The sequence below is a fragment of the Falco rusticolus genome, chromosome 5 (genome assembly GCF_015220075.1).
Source record: "Falco rusticolus isolate bFalRus1 chromosome 5, bFalRus1.pri, whole genome shotgun sequence".
Taxonomy (NCBI): Eukaryota; Metazoa; Chordata; class Aves; order Falconiformes; family Falconidae; genus Falco; species Falco rusticolus.
The window spans coordinates 83865991-83882292 of NC_051191.1; the positions used below are offsets into that span (position 1 = coordinate 83865991).

Below are 16302 nucleotides of genomic sequence, written 5' to 3' on the forward strand. Positions count from 1 at the left end.
CTAAACCTTAATCTTACACACTGCTCTGGGGACCAGCTTGATTTTCAGAGGCTTGTGCAATGCTCTGAAGGTCTCTGCAGTGCCACTTGCACACAGCAAGCCAGAACAAAGTCCTGTGGGTGGTCTCAAAGAGGTACCTGTCCAAGCTACCCCTGCTACCCCTGTCAGAGGTAAATGACATTTGTGTGTGGCACTGTGGTAAGAGCTGCCTATGTGCTCGGTTGGATGTCATGAACAGTTTCAACTGAAAACAACCCATCTTCAACCATTCAAAACACTTCATTGCAAAGTTTTTCCTTTTGAAGCTTCCTTACAATTTTCAGAAATAAAATAACCACATCTATTCCCCCAAATCATTCCCCAACCAAGAGTTTATCACAGAAACTACACAAAGCATTAATTTAGGGCTCAGTGAATCATATGCTTTGGCCCTGAATAATTTTGCTCTCCAGTTCCCATTTCGAGAAGAAAACAGAAACGTTAGAGTTAAGTTTGACCTAGATATGCTTATGAGTTTGGATGGCTGGGCTTTTTTGTTTGGGTTTTTTTTTTCCCCCAGCTCACCAGGAGTTGAAAAACAATTATACACAGCCCAGAGCACTCCCCAGCTCTGAGGCTGGTTGCATAGCACTTCGCAAAACACAGGCATGAGCTAGGAACGTGCAGCAGTCAGTAACGTCAGGTTTTGGAAAGCCTGTGCTGGCTCAGGGTTATGCCAAGTTTTTTTAGACTTTACATTATGCCCTACTCCTTCCTGGTGGCTTTGTGCAGTCTGCTGACTCCGGAGTTGTATTAGCCTGATTCTTCCTCTGGGGTAGTTTGGGTTCTGCCATCTTTTCCTTCCTCTTGCTTTCCTCCATCCTTTTCATCTGAAGTATATTTTAACTCCTTACTTTTTGATTAACTGTTGTCATTGTTTCTGCCTGTGAAACAGGTACAGGCGCCCTGGGCTTGTAAGATGGATGTAGGACAAGGAAAGGAGCGCACTAGAACCAGAGCTTATTGCCTGTGGAGGGTTGACCCCAGCTGGATGCTGCGTGCCCACCAAAGCTGCTCTGTCACTCCCCTCCTCAACCGGACAGGGGAGAGAAAGTGTAACAAAAGGCTCGTGGGTCAAGATCAGGGCAGGGAGAGCACTCAGCAATTATTATCGTGGGCGAAACAGACTTGACTTGGGGAAAATTAGTTTAATTTATTACTATTCAAATTAGAAAACCACCTTGCCCCCACCACTCCCTTCCTCCTAACTCAATTCCAGATTTCCCTACAACCTCCCCCTGAGCGGTGCCTGGGGATGAGGAGTGGGGGTTATGGTCAGTTCATTGCACGTTGTTTCTCCTTCCTCCTCACACTCCTCCCCTGCTCCAGCATGGGTCCCTCCCATGGGAGACAGTTCTCCACGTACTTCTCCGACATGGATCCTTCCCACAGGCTACAGCTCTTCACAAACTGCTCCAGTATGCGTCCCTATCCCAGTGCAGTCCCTCAGGAACAGTACTCCGGCATGGACCCCCCCAGGGTCAGAAGTCCTGTTAGCAAACCTGCTTCAGTGTGGGCTTCCCACAGGGCACAGCCTCCTTCAGAGATCCACCTGCTCTGGCATAGGGTCCTCCAGGGGCTGCAGGTCGGGATCTGCTCCACTGTGGACCTCCACAGGCTGTGGGGGCACAGCCAGCCACACCGTGGGCTGCCAGGGAATTTCTGCTCCGGCACCTGCAGCACCTCCTGCCCTGCCCTGGATGTCTGCAGTTGATGCTCCCACACAGTCTCACTCTGTCCCACTGCAGCAGATGTTTCTTTCTTCCCCCTATTTAATATGCTATTGGAGAGGTGCTACCATCATCACTGGCGGGCTTGGCTTTGGCCAGCGGTGGGTCTGTCTTGCAGCCAGCTGGCATTGGCTCCATTGGACATGGGGGAAGCTTCTGGCATCTTCTCACAGAAACCACGCCTGTAGCCCTCCCTTTCCCACTACCAAAACCTTGCCATGCAAACCCACTACATTGCCTTATGGCAATAGATGGGTGCTCACGACTCCTCAGCAAGGGTGCCATGGGCAAGAACACCCCACAGACTTGCCAGTGGGTCAGGAATACCATGGCCCCTGGGGTAGGGGAGCAGCTCCTGGGGACTGGCCCCCCTCAAGGCAGTGGGGTTTCCACTTCACCGTTCTCCTCCTTTCAGGCATCCAGTACTGAGTGTACATAGGCAAGATTTCAGAGGAAATTAAGGTAACTCACCAGACAGAGGGAGCAAAACATCATTTACAGAGGAATGGGAGGGGAGAGGGCAGGGGCAAAAGTCTCATGTGTTTTATCTCTGGGCAGGATTCCTAACCTTCAGCCACTTCCCTCCCCCCTCCCCTTACTGAGAAAAAATTCAGATGCAGGCAAAAGGATTTTGGCAAATAAGATAGAGAAGCACATCTTTTGAGTTTAAGAAGTCCTAAGGAAGAGTAGGAAGGGAATTTATTATGGCAATATGCATGGAGGCTAAGAGAAATGGTCATTTTCACTAGAATAAAACAAATCCAGGGTGCTGGGCTAGCAAAAAGTCTGCAAGGCAGATGCTGTGCACATTCCAGAATATAGTCCCAGGCTATAATAAGGAGTAAGAAACAGAAGACCTACAGGGCAAAAGTAAAAATCCAAACCAGATACTTAGTTATATATTTTATTTTAAAAACAGGAAACAACCACATTAATAAGCATATAAAACCCATCCGAAATACTCACAATGCTGTTACAGAAAAAGAAAATAAGAAAGAGATACCATGTGAGAAAGACCTACACATTTCTGTCCAAGCCAACACACATCTCTGATGCAAAGTACAGAATGCTCTTATGCACAGCTGTAGGGGGCATTTCCTAACATATTCCTAACAAATATCATGTCTGGAAGTGCTGAAGAGTCAGAGGAAGGGCACAGAAATCCATATAAAATGAACCAAAATATGGAAGTTGGGGAAGAAGTGGTAATACTTCTAAGAATAAACATTTGGCATGAAAGCCTGATAGAAAGCTAAGGAAAACTGGATGCAATAGGATTGCCTTGTGCAAAGCTAGGGTATTTAAAATGAAGTCACAAGTAGTATTTCACAACAGCAAGTTTCACTGATATTTGCAACTGTTTCTCATTAGGGAAGGTAGAGAAATGTCATCACAAGTTACTGAAAATGCCAGATACACAGCCCCAGAATATACATCGATGGGAACTTCTCTGACCTGCTCTGAAACAGTATGCTATCAAAAAAGCTTGGGCTATCCATGCTACGACGATTTTGCTGCCATTCCTGCCTTTGAGCCTTTAGTCCTTTTACCTACCTTGGAATCTGTGGGCCTGTTCCTCTTCTAGGATATCCAGTGATGGACTCCAGCATTAGTTTGCAGGTAGACCTGAGTTCTATCAAGTCCAAAAACACAGATCAGATCTTAAGAGTAGTTTAAGTTGGACCTACCTCTGTGTGACCTTTAGATAGCTTGTGCAGATCTGGACAGACATGGGCCTGGAGTCTCCCTCAACAGAGTGCTGCAGTCAGTGAAGCAAACTCCCACCCCTTGATTGCAAGTGTATCGTATGTGCTACTTTCTGCCTTCCTGAACTGCGCTAACCTGGCAGCAAGGGTAGGTGTATACACACTCCAGATTGCCTAGCAGTATGACAAGCAGGGATACTGACACTTACTGATGTACAATTAATGTCTGCCATATCCCTTTCAACAGAGGCACTATTACAGAGCTGTAACACATCTACACAGCGTGCCGCACACCGGTGAGCATCACAACAACATCATGCAGATCTTCCAGAGAGGACATAGTAGGCAAAAACATTTGGCCTGCAACCAAACAGTGGACTGAGCCCTACAGACCTTTCACACTGCTAAGCTAGCAAGTTCCAGTATCTCTGGTCTCTAGTCCTGCATCTCTACCTTTATGATCTTACACACACCATAACTGACCATGCCCGTTTCCAGAAGGGTTATGCTACATGCCTCTTAATATTTATAAGAATTGCTAAGAAAATAGTTTTGGAAAAATAATTTTGAATCTCACACACCTTTAAGTAACAATCTGCAAACTTTCAGACTTCTGACCTCCTAGAATGCAGCAGAGAAGCAAAAAAAAAACAAACAAAACCAAAACAAAGAGAAGACAGGTAAAGTTACTTTCTGGTTTACCATCACCACCCTCAATCATCCTATACAATGCTGAGCCGTGACTGAAAATAAACTAACAACACCCATTTGCTGCAATACCACACTTTCCAATCAACACCTGGGAACAGTATTTAAAATTGCCACCCATAAAATCCCAAACAACAGAGATTTTAGTGGAAAAACAGACATACCTCTTCTCACTAGTATGCAATTCTTTGAATTTCTTTCCAGAGGGCACAAATAACTTAAAGGGATGTGCATAATTGGGCCTGTTGTACCCATCATCCAAAATGCCCAATCTCCTGTTTCATATCACATTTCTCCTTTACAGTCTTATTGCACCTCAAGTCTACAGCATCTTTTGTTAAATTAGCTATTTCTCATAAACATCTTCAACTTTTTGTCTGTACATTTTTGTACACCATTAAAAAAATAAACATTTACAAAGTGACATACAAATAAATAAACTTAAGTAAAAGTATGCTTTCAGTCTGTCTATACAAAAAAATAAGACAGCAGGAAAAAATATGCATGTAACTTGGTCCCCTTTTTCCTGAGGCTGAAAAAAAGTGCACACTGGACAGGAAAAAGCAAGGAGATGGCTTTTTGGTAGGCTTCTTAAATTCCAGTGTAACACAGCAGACACTCACACAGGTAGACTCAAAAGGGCTGGGGACTTGTTTAGTGGGTCCCTTCAACTCACTACAAAAATAGTAATCAGATTCAAATACATAACCGTCAAATACATAGCTGTCACTGCGTGCCTAAGTATGTTAACCCCAAATAGCAATTATAGATGAGAAAAATCAAAAATATTGCCAACTCTTCTCTGTCACAAACATCAGGAGAACAGAGAAGATGAGATTACTTTTGCAAATGCCAGGTGCCTTCCAGTACTTGAAAATGTGATCACCCATATCAGATTTGCTTAATGCTGGTAAGCCTGGCAGAATGGGCGAGTATGTGGGTGCAAAGAAGAAAATAGCAGCAACTGGGGGGTGGGGGGAGTGAGAAATGTCCCAGTTCTCATGGTTTTCTTTGCTTATTCCTTTTTAATGAGTCTTTAAGCATGTAAGAGTCAAAGAAGTGGTGTTTCATGAATCTTAGGCAACGTCTTTGTCGGGCTGTATGCTGTTCAGCTCCACCATGGGGTTCTTCTCTACAGGCGATGTGGGGCTGGCTTCTGCTCGTCCTTCAAAGCCCCTGGAGATGTCTTCAAAAGTCCTGCCCTTGGTCTCTGGCACTTTGAAGAATGTGAAGACAAAGAAGATGACCAGGAAAACAAGGAAGATGAGGAAGACATAGGAGCCACATAGTCTCTGCAGGGAGGACAAAAGCAGGAGGTTTTGAGAAGCTCATAAACCTAAATGCAAGGTCATTTGCTGTTGACAGGTCAAAATTCTAACACCTTCCTCCAACAATGCCTTACTGACTTTTTCTCAACACAGCATTATTTTTTTTAATTGAAATCGGGCTCCTGTGGGTGATCAAAATTGATGCTTTTACAGGGAAATCCTTAATGCACTACTTAAGATAGCTCTTCCTACTATTTGTAAGCTCCAAGCAGTTGAGACAACAGAATATAAGATGAGTGACAACACTCAGCCTTCGGTAACAATCAGAACACAGTATCAGGAGCCTCTGGAAGACTGACCAGACTGCTCAAAGCAGGGACAACTTCAAGGAGAGATTAGGTTGTTTAGGGTCATACAGTCATGTTTTGAAGTCTCCGAGGATGGAGACTCTACAACCACTCTGGATACCTATTCCAATGCTGCAGCACTCTCAGTGCTTTGCAAACTGGATCCTTACCTCTGCATAAGGGAAGAGCATTCCCACCAAGAAATTAGAGGTCCAGTTGGAACAACCAGCCACTGCCATGGCTGCAGGCCGTGGGCCCTGACTGAAGAGCTCTGCCACAATGAACCACGGGATAGGGCCAGGGCCAATCTCAAAGAGAGCCACAAAGCCGAAAGTGGCAACAATGCTGATGTATCTGATCCACTCCACAACATCCTGCAAGGGAACAAAACACGATCAGCTGCAGTTTGAGGCAAACCTGGCACTGCACAATGCCATCTCCAGTGTCACAGCTTTCCCAGCTGCACTGTGAATACTGTGGCACTGTTTCCATATTTAGGACTCTCCACTGCACACTCTACTCTAGCCCCAGCAGTACCTGCCTACAGGGCAGAATCACAGGGCAAGGCAGATGTATAGTCCTGTAGGTCGCCTGCTGGGTTTCAGGGTGGACGGGAACACCAATTACTCACCTTCAGAGCTAAAGCAACAGTCATAAGAACAGCGCACACAGCCATGCCACCCAAACCAATTAAATGGAGGGTCCTGCGCCCCGCACGCTCCACCAGGAACAGCTAGAAACATGACAGGAGAGAAAAATATCCATGACTTCAGCAACAAAGCCAGAAGCGGCTCCCTTGCTCAGTGTGCCCTGCACCTCTTTCTTTTATCTGCCTGTAGCTCTCTGTGCCAGTGGTGATCTCAGTGCAGGTGCCCAGGCTGCTCCATTCTAGGCCCAAGTTTTTCCTCTGTAGTTCTCACTACTGCCTTCTCTCATCATTCTTTTTCCCCCTGCACTCCTTTCCCCCCCCCACTTTCTTCTAAAAGCGTAACACCCCTACCCCTTTCTCCCCTCCTCTCCTCCCACAATCCTTTCAATGCACTCTTTGCTCTTGAAGGCCATTGCCTAGTCCAATACTTTGCCACAACGTGACTGAAGACAAGTAGCCAGATCTCCCACAAAAGCCCGGGCAGACAAGTTACCTCTCACCATAAGGCCCTGTTCCACTTACCGAAATAACAGTGAAGACTGTGTTTACCACACCAGCTCCAATAGTGGCATAGACAGGCTGTGTGATACCAGCTCTTTCAAAAATCCCTGTAGAGTAATAGAATACCTGGGAAGAGAAGCAAAAGTTAGACACCATCACAACTCCAGCATTTGAAAGCATGTACCTTATTCTCTGCCTAATGGCTTGCAAGCCCAACAGGGAGTTTCTAAGAAGCACTCAACAGTATAGAACAGCATCCTTCTGGTCAAGGTTCATTCACTTTATGCAAGACTGCAATGCCTTGCCAGGGCATGCAGGGGGAAAATTGAAAGCAAATATAATCTCCACATTCCATTTTAGCAATCTCTGCAATACCACAAAAGTAACCCTCAGTCAAGGTACATGACAACGTGCTTCTGGAAGCACAGTTCTCTCAACATTAGTGGCAAGTGCAAGCATAGCCAGAGATAATAAGGGAGGCTCAGCACACGGAACAGGAAAGGAACTCACAGCATTGATGCCTGAGAGCTGTTGGGAGAGCTGCAGCATGATGGCAATGGTAATGGCTTGACGGTAGTTTGGAGAACGGAAGAGCTCTGGCACAGTTGCTTTCTTTTCCTGAGACATTTTAGCACTCTCTTCTTTCATCTCCAAGATGTCCTGAGACACATCTTGTGTACCACGGAGCTTCTGAAGAACTGGAGGAAAGAATCAAAAAATGCCAGGTATAATAGACCCACAGCCAGTAGGTTCTGCCCTGCCTCCCCTGCTGCCCTGCTGTTTCAGGGAGGGCACACTGGGAACACTGGGCCACCACCTGCCAGTATTTGGGCCTGCTACACAGGAAAGACTGAACCTCTTTCTCAGCCTTGTGCTGTGATCAGCAAGGAAACCAGGCCCAGTTCTTGCTCATGTTGCTTGAGCTCCACACTATTTTTTTTTTTTCTCCGTACACACACTTGCCAGAGCTGACTCCAGCCCTCTGCGGTAGCAAAGGGAAACGCCCTCCAAGCTCCTTGTTAATTGTCAGCCTGTTTCCCACCTTTCAGGAGGAGCTGACAGAGCTCCAGCAGCTGGCCCTGCTACATCCCACCAGGCCAGGCACCACCACTCCTCCTGTCTTAACCCCACCTGGAGTCTCTGTTGGGATGCCAGGTTTCCCACACTTCCTGGCACTGATGCAACCTCAAGGATGGCGGGCCAGGATGGTAGGCCTGGTGCCCTCTGGGAGTCACACCCCGATCCACCACAGGCTCCAGGCTCAGTCCTGGCCTCCCACTCAAGTTCAGCGCAGGCTGGGAGCCAGAATCCAGCCCTGCCCCTTCAGGGATGAGTTCTTACCTGCTTGTGCTTTCTCTTCCTCCATCTTGTTGATCAATAGGAAACGGGGGCTCTCAGGGCAGAAAAGAAGAGCCACACACTGCAGGATTGCTGGGAGGACCGTAAACCCCAGAAGCAGTGGCCAAAGTTCTTCAGTCCCCATGATTGCTTCCAGGCCAAAGACCTACACAAAGAATTGGAGAGAAAGAATGATTTTAACACTCCAATCCCTCACCCCCACATCAGGCAGGATGACAGGCCCACATACCGCACCCGACAGCGAGTGTGGCCCCCCTTGCCCCTCCCCTGCCCTCCTTTCCCCCCCGAGGGCAGGATCAGGTTGTGTCAAGCTTACCTGGGCCACCAGGATGCCCACAACAATTCCCAGCTGGTTGAGGGTGCCAAAGGCTCCACGGAGGCTGGTGGGTGAGACCTCACTGATGTACATGGGCACAAAGCCAGTGCAGAGACCACAGAAGAGGCCAATAATGAAGCGGCCAATAATCAGCATCTCCACTGCCTTTGCCAGCTTGGAGAAGGCCATGAGAGTGCCACCAGCAAAGGCCAAGATGTTCACCAGTAGCATGGAGTTCCTCCTGCCAGGGTGAACATGTGAAGACTGAGCTTAAACCGGCAAAACAGTGGGAAGTTTACTGCAAGAGGGGTAAAAATACTCATGATACCCATGATGCCCCACCTCAGGGGTGTGAGGAAAACACGGTAATTCCCCTTCAGCTCCCACCTTGGCCCACAACCCTTTCCTTTTGCAGCCCACACAATTCTTGCTGCCACCTTCTCCTTTCCTCTCACCTGTGCCCTCTTCCTCCCAACACTCCCCTGTCCATAGGAAAAATTCCCTCATGACTTGGATCCCTCTTCCCAACTTACCTGCCAAATCTGTTGACAAACAGGCTGACTGAGAAGGAGCCAATCATACCTCCTACTGAGAAGATGGCCACAGAAAGGGACCACAGAGAGGTGAGGAGCTCTGGAGAGACAACATCCCCAGTCCGTTCTGATAGGGTTCTGTTGAAGAATCTCTGGATTATCTGCAGGAGGAATCAGGTAGGGACATAGTTACAGTCAAGTGAGAGGCATTCTGAACTGGAGAGAGGGGAGATGACTTTTGAGGTCTTCTTTCTGTTTTCATGGAGGCAAGAAGCAAGGGCAGACCCTAAAAATTGAGTAGGCAGCAACAAGTCATGCAAGGGGAAGACAAGGGTGCAGAAAGAGGAACTTTCATTGTTCATGAACAGTGGACAGGTAGCAGTATGATGAGGGAGAAATTGCTTCACTGAATGTGGAGGGGTAGGCCAGTGTTTATTAAGGAACAGGCTTATCTTCTGCATGTTTATGGATGTGAGTCACTGGTGCTGCTTGGGAGGGGGTGTGAGACAGCTGGAAGCAAAAGAGAGCAAGAAAATGCGACCACAGAATGGAAAGGAACATTTCTGCTGACAACACCACAACTCTGGCAGCAGGGATGGGCTTTCTGGGATGGAAACAGTTTAAGAGACACAGAAAGTTTCAGAGGTAAGCCTGAAAATGGCAGCATCATGCAAAACAGTCCTTAGTTGTCTCATGGGGACGTGACAGGGCTGTGTTGCCGATTTCCAAGGCATCCTCTTTGATGAGGGAATTTCTGCAAAGGTTGAAGAGGACATGGCCTCAGAGTATGTGCCCCCAGCAGATGGCAGCAGGACATTAGCTAGGGAGGACACACACCCCCACCCCCGATGATGTGACATCTATTCCCGGACACAGGATGGATGTGGTATTGGTGACTCAGTTCCTGAGAGAGAGAGAGGAACCATCTTATAGTTACAAGAAAACCACACATTCGTTTTCTTCATCTCTTCTTTCTTAGGCTACAGTCATGAGATTATTGGTCAGAATGCCCAAGTCACAGTCCTTTCAGAAGCACTGAATCTACACTTAATACAAGGAATGAATAAACAAATAAAGAAGCCTGAGATGGTCCCAGAGACAAACTAAACTAGAGCAACTGTAATCCCTGCCAGCCCTCAACTGTTTTCTGCACACTGCACTCTACATTCCTTCTGCCATGGCTGGTTTATTCTGACTCAAAACTGAAGTGGCTCACATTCCTCCACGCACCAGATATAGACCTACCAGGAAACGGCAGATGGAGCCCTGTCCCCTCTTACTCCTAATTATGAGAATTAACCTCTCTGGTCACTCTCTCTCCTCCCCAAAACTTTGCCCTTCGTGTCCCACTGTTGTAGTTGAGGGGGGAGTTGTATGTCTTCTTAACATCATAAACGATAACCAAGTTATTAGCTGCTTGGGACGCAGCTCCTCTTTTCCACACCTTTTTTTTCCCCACCAGCCCCTCACTCCTACTGTCTCCACAAGTCATTCATCCTTCCTCTCACCTTCTCAGGAGCATTGATGACACCAGTGTTGTACCCGAACTGGAGAGATCCAATGGCAGCAATGGAAACAGCATAGATAAGAGGTACTGTGATTTTCTGTGGAAAGAAAGAAAAAAAAAAAATGTGTTGTTATTCATGCTTTCTTTACAACCTATTTCTCTTCAGCATAAACAGGAGCTGCAGCTCATAGGTGCCATGCACAAGTGCACCAACAGCAGGGAATGCACTCCTGTCCAGCAAAGGTGGGTATCAGTAACAAGAGACCCTGGGAAGGGAGATGCAACTGTACAGCAGGGAAGTTCTGTGACTAGAAATAGGAGGGCCGGTCAGGACCTCTCCTTTATTATCTCCTGACCTTCATCAACTATTCTCAGCTCATTAGTAATGAATACACTGGCTGCATTAGTGGCTGTTATTTTGGGTTGATCTGCTTTACAGAGAAGCTTTTGCTGATCTCTGGCATGTCATGAAACAAGGGTCTAACTCTTCTCCATGCCAGCTGACAAGTTCCCATAAATTGAGTCACAGATCTGCCCACAAGCTATACTGGCAATCACTCCCGATAGTTAAAACCCGCACTCTTCAGCAACAGGTCTGCTTTTCTCAGGCTAGAGCTTCCCAACCCTGCCCCAGGGCACCTGGCACAGCAGCCTGCCTCACAGAGGTAGCAGCAGTGCTGCCAACCTTCCTGCTTATTTTTCTTGAAGCAGAGACAATAGTTGGCATTTTAAATGAAGCAGGGTCCCTGGAATTTGAGTATGTTAATCGCTATTTATTAAAATAAAATAAAAACCGCTCAGCCCTCTGAGCCTGAGGAAGCTTGATGGTCCAACCTCAGAAGTCTCGGACTGAGAATTTAAGTGTCGGTGAAAAGCATCTGACATTTTCTACATCTTTAAAGCTTGTGACATTTAAGCCAGCTCTGTGCTAGGAAGGCATGGGGGAGCAGGTGATTTGGGAGTTGGCACGATGAGGAAAGACCATGTTTCTGTCTCAGGAGGAACTGGAAGCTTTTCCAAAATTATTAACAGTTCCTTTTCCAAGGCTTTCCAATTATTGTCCTAAGGCTCACAGAGGAGGGAAGAGTACTCCGTGGGGCCTACTGTCACAGCTCTTCCAGCCTCTCACTTTCCAGCTCAGCTCCAGGAGCAGTGGCTCCTAAGGCTGCCCAAAATTTTTGACAATAACCTGCCAACACTCACACCACCTTTACCAATCTTTCAAGTCAAGCACTGCTGCTTCTGGCCTGCACAACCCTCACACAGCCACCAGTTAGGCCCCAGTAAACAGCAACTGGGGGAAATGACTCGCGGGGCATGGCTACCCCCACCTACATCATGTGAACGTTTCAGGCTGGGCTCTCTTCCTGCTGAGGTTAGTGATGGAGTGGAGGGGACAAAGAGGACAGGGTCTTTTCCTTGCAGGGGGCAAATGTCTCCCGAGGTAGCACTCACACCCAAACACACCCTAGGCCTTCTTCATCCTGCCATCATGTGACCACTCCCCTCATTTTTGTCACAGGGAAATTTGGCGGAGAACCACAAGGACACACCTCTTTCAAGGCACCCACATGCCTGTAAAAGTGCATTAAGACATCTAAGCACTTTTAGGGCTCCAGGCCAGGTCACCCCTAGTCAGCAGCTATAGCAAAGCTGAGGACAAAACCCAGCTCTCCACGTTTTCAACGCAGTGACTCAACACAAGAGCATCTTTCCCATCAGGGCTCTGCTTTGTCATGGCTTGCAGTGATCACAGCTGGCCTTTTTCTTCTGGGGTGCAGCAGCAGCCCCCTACCTACATGGGACATAAGCTACCAAGAGGTTATTCTGCCCTCTTTCACGCTCCCTTCTCCTGGCTGTGGCCTGCTATTCATCCCTTACCAAGCCTCCTGCCACCTAGACATCACATGGCCTTGACCCATCCCCTCCACCAAGCCAGACTGTGATCTAATGTATGGATCATTTGTTACTGCTGGAAGTGTTTCACTTCCCAGAAGTCAAACAGGGAACTCAGAAATAGTTCGGCGACACCCATCCTACCCAAAGGCTCAAGGCTGAGGTCTATACACCGGCAATGAATTCAAACCACCTCCCCCCCCCCTCCGACCACAGGCATCAGCAACGTTCATTATCCAGGAGCCGCTTCTCGCCAGCCCCCCCCCCCCCCCTTGTACTTCACTACTAAAACCTCAGAGTAGTCCAACTTGTTGAACGCAGCAACAGCCCCCCAGCCCTCCCCTGAGTGACCTTGAGCAGATGCTCTCCTTTGCTGCATCCTCTCATACCACCTGCATCTCCCATCAATACGGGCAGCGTGGGCCCCGGGCTTCTGCTGCTCCTTGTTGTAACTGCAATCCTGGCACCCTGCGCCGGGTCCAGCTGGGTAAGTGCTGCCTCCCCTTCCCTCACGCCTGCCTGCCTTGCTGCCCTGCTACACTCGGGCACATGCAGTCATCCGCGCCCTCCACGAGTGCACGCCTCACTCGTAGCTGCAGATGGAACTACGATACCGCCAAACATTCCGTCCCTGGCTCTCCGAAGTGAGAAAGGGGAAAGGCGGTTTTGCTTTTCTTCTGACATTTAAAAGCGCCTTTAATATAAACCACATCACCAGCACCACCACAAAAAAAAAACGCCTTTAAGAGGAATCTTCTTTTCAGCATCACAAACCCCGGGACAAACAAGCGCTGCCCTGCCAGCAAAATAAACCTGGCGATCAATATCATGAAGTACGGACACAGCATCATGTGGAGCATCAGGCCACGCGCACGAAAGCAAATCAATCTCGCCATCTGCAACACCCCCCGCCCCCGAGCCCCCGCAGCGGCCTGCCGGCACCGCCGCCGCATCCATGGTCACGACGGCCCACAGGCACCCGGAGGCAGCGATCCGTCGCGACCACCCGCCAGCCACGACCCCCCGCCCCTCCACCGAAGCGCCCGGAGACCCGAGCGGCGGGCATCCGAGCGGCGGCTGCCCGCCGGCGAGCACCCTGCATCGGCCGCAGCGTTGCCGGCGGCGGGTGGTGGGGGAAGAAGGAAGGAGAAAGCCGCGCTCCCCCCCTACCTTTTTGGTATCCATCGTGGCCTAAGCGACCGGCCGCTACCGCTCCCCGGCTAACGGAACGCGGCGAGGAGGCGGCTACGCACCCGCCCCCAGCTCCACACGAACCCGCACCCTCCGCCCGCCGCGGCCGGGCTTTTATGGCCTCTGTTAGAGGGGAGGGACCGGGGCGGAGCTCCGCAGCATCCCGTAATTACAGCGGAGGAAAAAAAAACCCCAACAACAAAACACAAAAAAAAAAAAAAACCACCCCAAAAAAACCCACCCCAAACCCAACCAAAACAAAGCAGGTCGAGTTCACGCCGTTTGTGACTTAAAACCGACACCAGCGCCTTCCGGCGCCGTGCGTGCCGGGCTGCCGGGCCGCCATGGAGCCGGCCGGGGGCGGCGGGCGGAGCGCGGGGGAGAGGTTCGCCCGCCGCGGTGCTGCCGCCCAGCTGTTCGTTAATGGCGGGTCGTGGCGGTTTGCACTAAAGGAGCTGTGGCGTAAAGCGGGTTTTAATCCCTAGGAAAACGGGCAGGCCGGTGGTGGTGGGCGCGGGCAGGAGCCTGAAGACAAATGCTGTATGTGCTCTGTGGCCGCTCACCCCACCGCCCAAAGCTGTGGATGAGGCACTGGATAATTTGGTTTGAGGGATTTGTTGGTTGGTCGTTTTACTTTTGGTTTGGTTTTTAATATATTTTTCCTACAAAGCTAGTATCTGCAGGGGCAAAGCTGAAGCAGCGATCCTGCAGATGCGTGTAGTCCCAGGCTTGTACCCTTTCCATCCCCCTGCGCTACTGTGCTTCATGTCCATTTGCTGTCCATCCTGCAGGTCAAACAGGCACCAGACTCTTCCAGGGGAGTAACAAAGAGCCCTGCTTTGATTCTCGGGCCACACCACTGTCAAACAAGAAAAGTCTTCACTGAACCAAGAACCTGCCCAGCATTTTGCCTCCAGAAAACAGCAACAGCTCAGAGCTGGGGCTGGGTGCAAGGGCCAGGGGAGAAGGGTGGCGTAACATTGTTTCAGTTTTAGGAAAATTATCTTGGGATCGGCCACCGCTTCTGTCACCAGATTCTGTGAAAGTGGAACGATCACATTTTAATTTCAGTTTTGCTGTTTATTTGACATGGTCACCTGGCCACACGTAACTCTAAATTAACAGGCTAAATGGGGGGACACTTTCCCTCGCTCCCTTCGCAGGTATTTCTGTGGTGGTGTTCGAACATTATTCCCAGCAGAAAAACAGTTGTGTGGAAGGGCAAGGGAAGCCTGCACAGTCCTCTTTACCTGTTAAAAGCTCATCTGCCCACCCACAAAGGAGCACAGAGGGACAATGGCAGGAGGAGGACCCCAAATAACACCCTGCCCCAGCTACTCCCAGGCCCCACAGGAGCCATCAGCACATCAAAGGCCCCATTTTCACACTCCCAGAGGAAACCAGGGACACAATGCCAGGTGGCAACACAAATTAAGGACTTAGAGGAAGGAACACCCTGTCTGGGCCCACCCTTCCCAGGGCTGGCCCGGGAAAGCCATCAGCCCCATTGTTCAGGTGTGACACCCACCGCGAAGAGTCAAAGGATGCAAAATCTTTCAGCAGGGGGGTGCTGCGTGCTGGGGCACCGGACACATTACAGGATGCAGGGGAAGAGCATTTTGGGATTGCACAGGGTTTAGCATGAGGTGTTTAGGGGAGGAATCAAAGGGGGGGAAGGGAGGGATGAGGAGAAGAAAGGGACGATTGCATGTAAACTGTTGGCTGGCCAGCACACGTGTCCAGCCTTGCCCTGCACTTGATTAGCACAGTTTGCCGTATCTCATTGCTAAAATATATTTTTCTTCTCCTAGGTGAAGTACTCTTTGTTTGGGGGTGAGGTGATGTGGTGTGTATGGGGTCTGTCTGAGTGACAGGTCACTTTGTCTGTAGTGCAGCAACTGCGGGTGTACAGGTGCAGGTGTGAGCACTAGCAAAGATCCAGCCGGACCAGCTGGCAAGGAGGTGAAGTGGCCTGGGAGCTAGGGGATGTCTGTAAGGGAGCAACTGCCTATCAAAGGGACTGGGACAGTCCCAACCAGCTGCAAGAGAGACTATGAGGTCTGGGGGTCTATAGAGGTGAGACCCACTGGTGTCTGTGTCTCTAAGGGCAAGGCTGTGGCAGGCTGGCTACTGGAGGGACCAAGGGAGTCCTGGCCAGCTGTGCATATGCATGTGCTTGTGTGTGTGTATGTGTGTGTGAGTGGTGGGGTCTGTACCAGCAACAGGAGCGGGGCTGCAGCCTTGGGGTCTCATATGCCCAGCTGCCAGCAACTGGAGAGACTGGAATCTGGGGGCAGACTGAGTATCTGAGCCCAGCTCATGGAAGGATGCACCTTATACATGTGTATATAAGTGTGTATGTATATGTATATGTATATGTATATGTATACACACACACACACACATGTATTTCCCACTAACCTCCATCCTGCTTAGTCTGGGATGGGAACAGGATGAAGCTATTGGTGCTGTCTGTGTTTGTGTAAATGTGTGTCTCTGTAGATCTGTGTGGCAGCCATGTATATATGTGTACATATGTGGTGCATATGTGT

General features: G+C 49.3%; 1 protein-coding gene across 1 annotated transcript; it reads right to left on the bottom strand.

Annotated features, from left to right (window-relative positions):
• Window positions 1-2657: 2657 nt before the first annotated feature.
• On the bottom strand, window positions 2658-13861 carry LOC119148866 (solute carrier family 2, facilitated glucose transporter member 3). The gene is made up of 10 exons (XM_037389480.1): window positions 13730-13861; window positions 10665-10760; window positions 9157-9317; window positions 8624-8864; window positions 8290-8452; window positions 7459-7646; window positions 6970-7074; window positions 6430-6531; window positions 5969-6172; window positions 2658-5475 (listed from the first exon to the last, which is right to left on the bottom strand). Exons 1-10 carry the CDS (start codon window positions 13742-13744, stop codon window positions 5260-5262), a joined length of 1491 nt encoding a protein of 496 aa, XP_037245377.1. The 5' UTR covers window positions 13745-13861; the 3' UTR covers window positions 2658-5259.
• Window positions 13862-16302: the final 2441 nt, after the last annotated feature.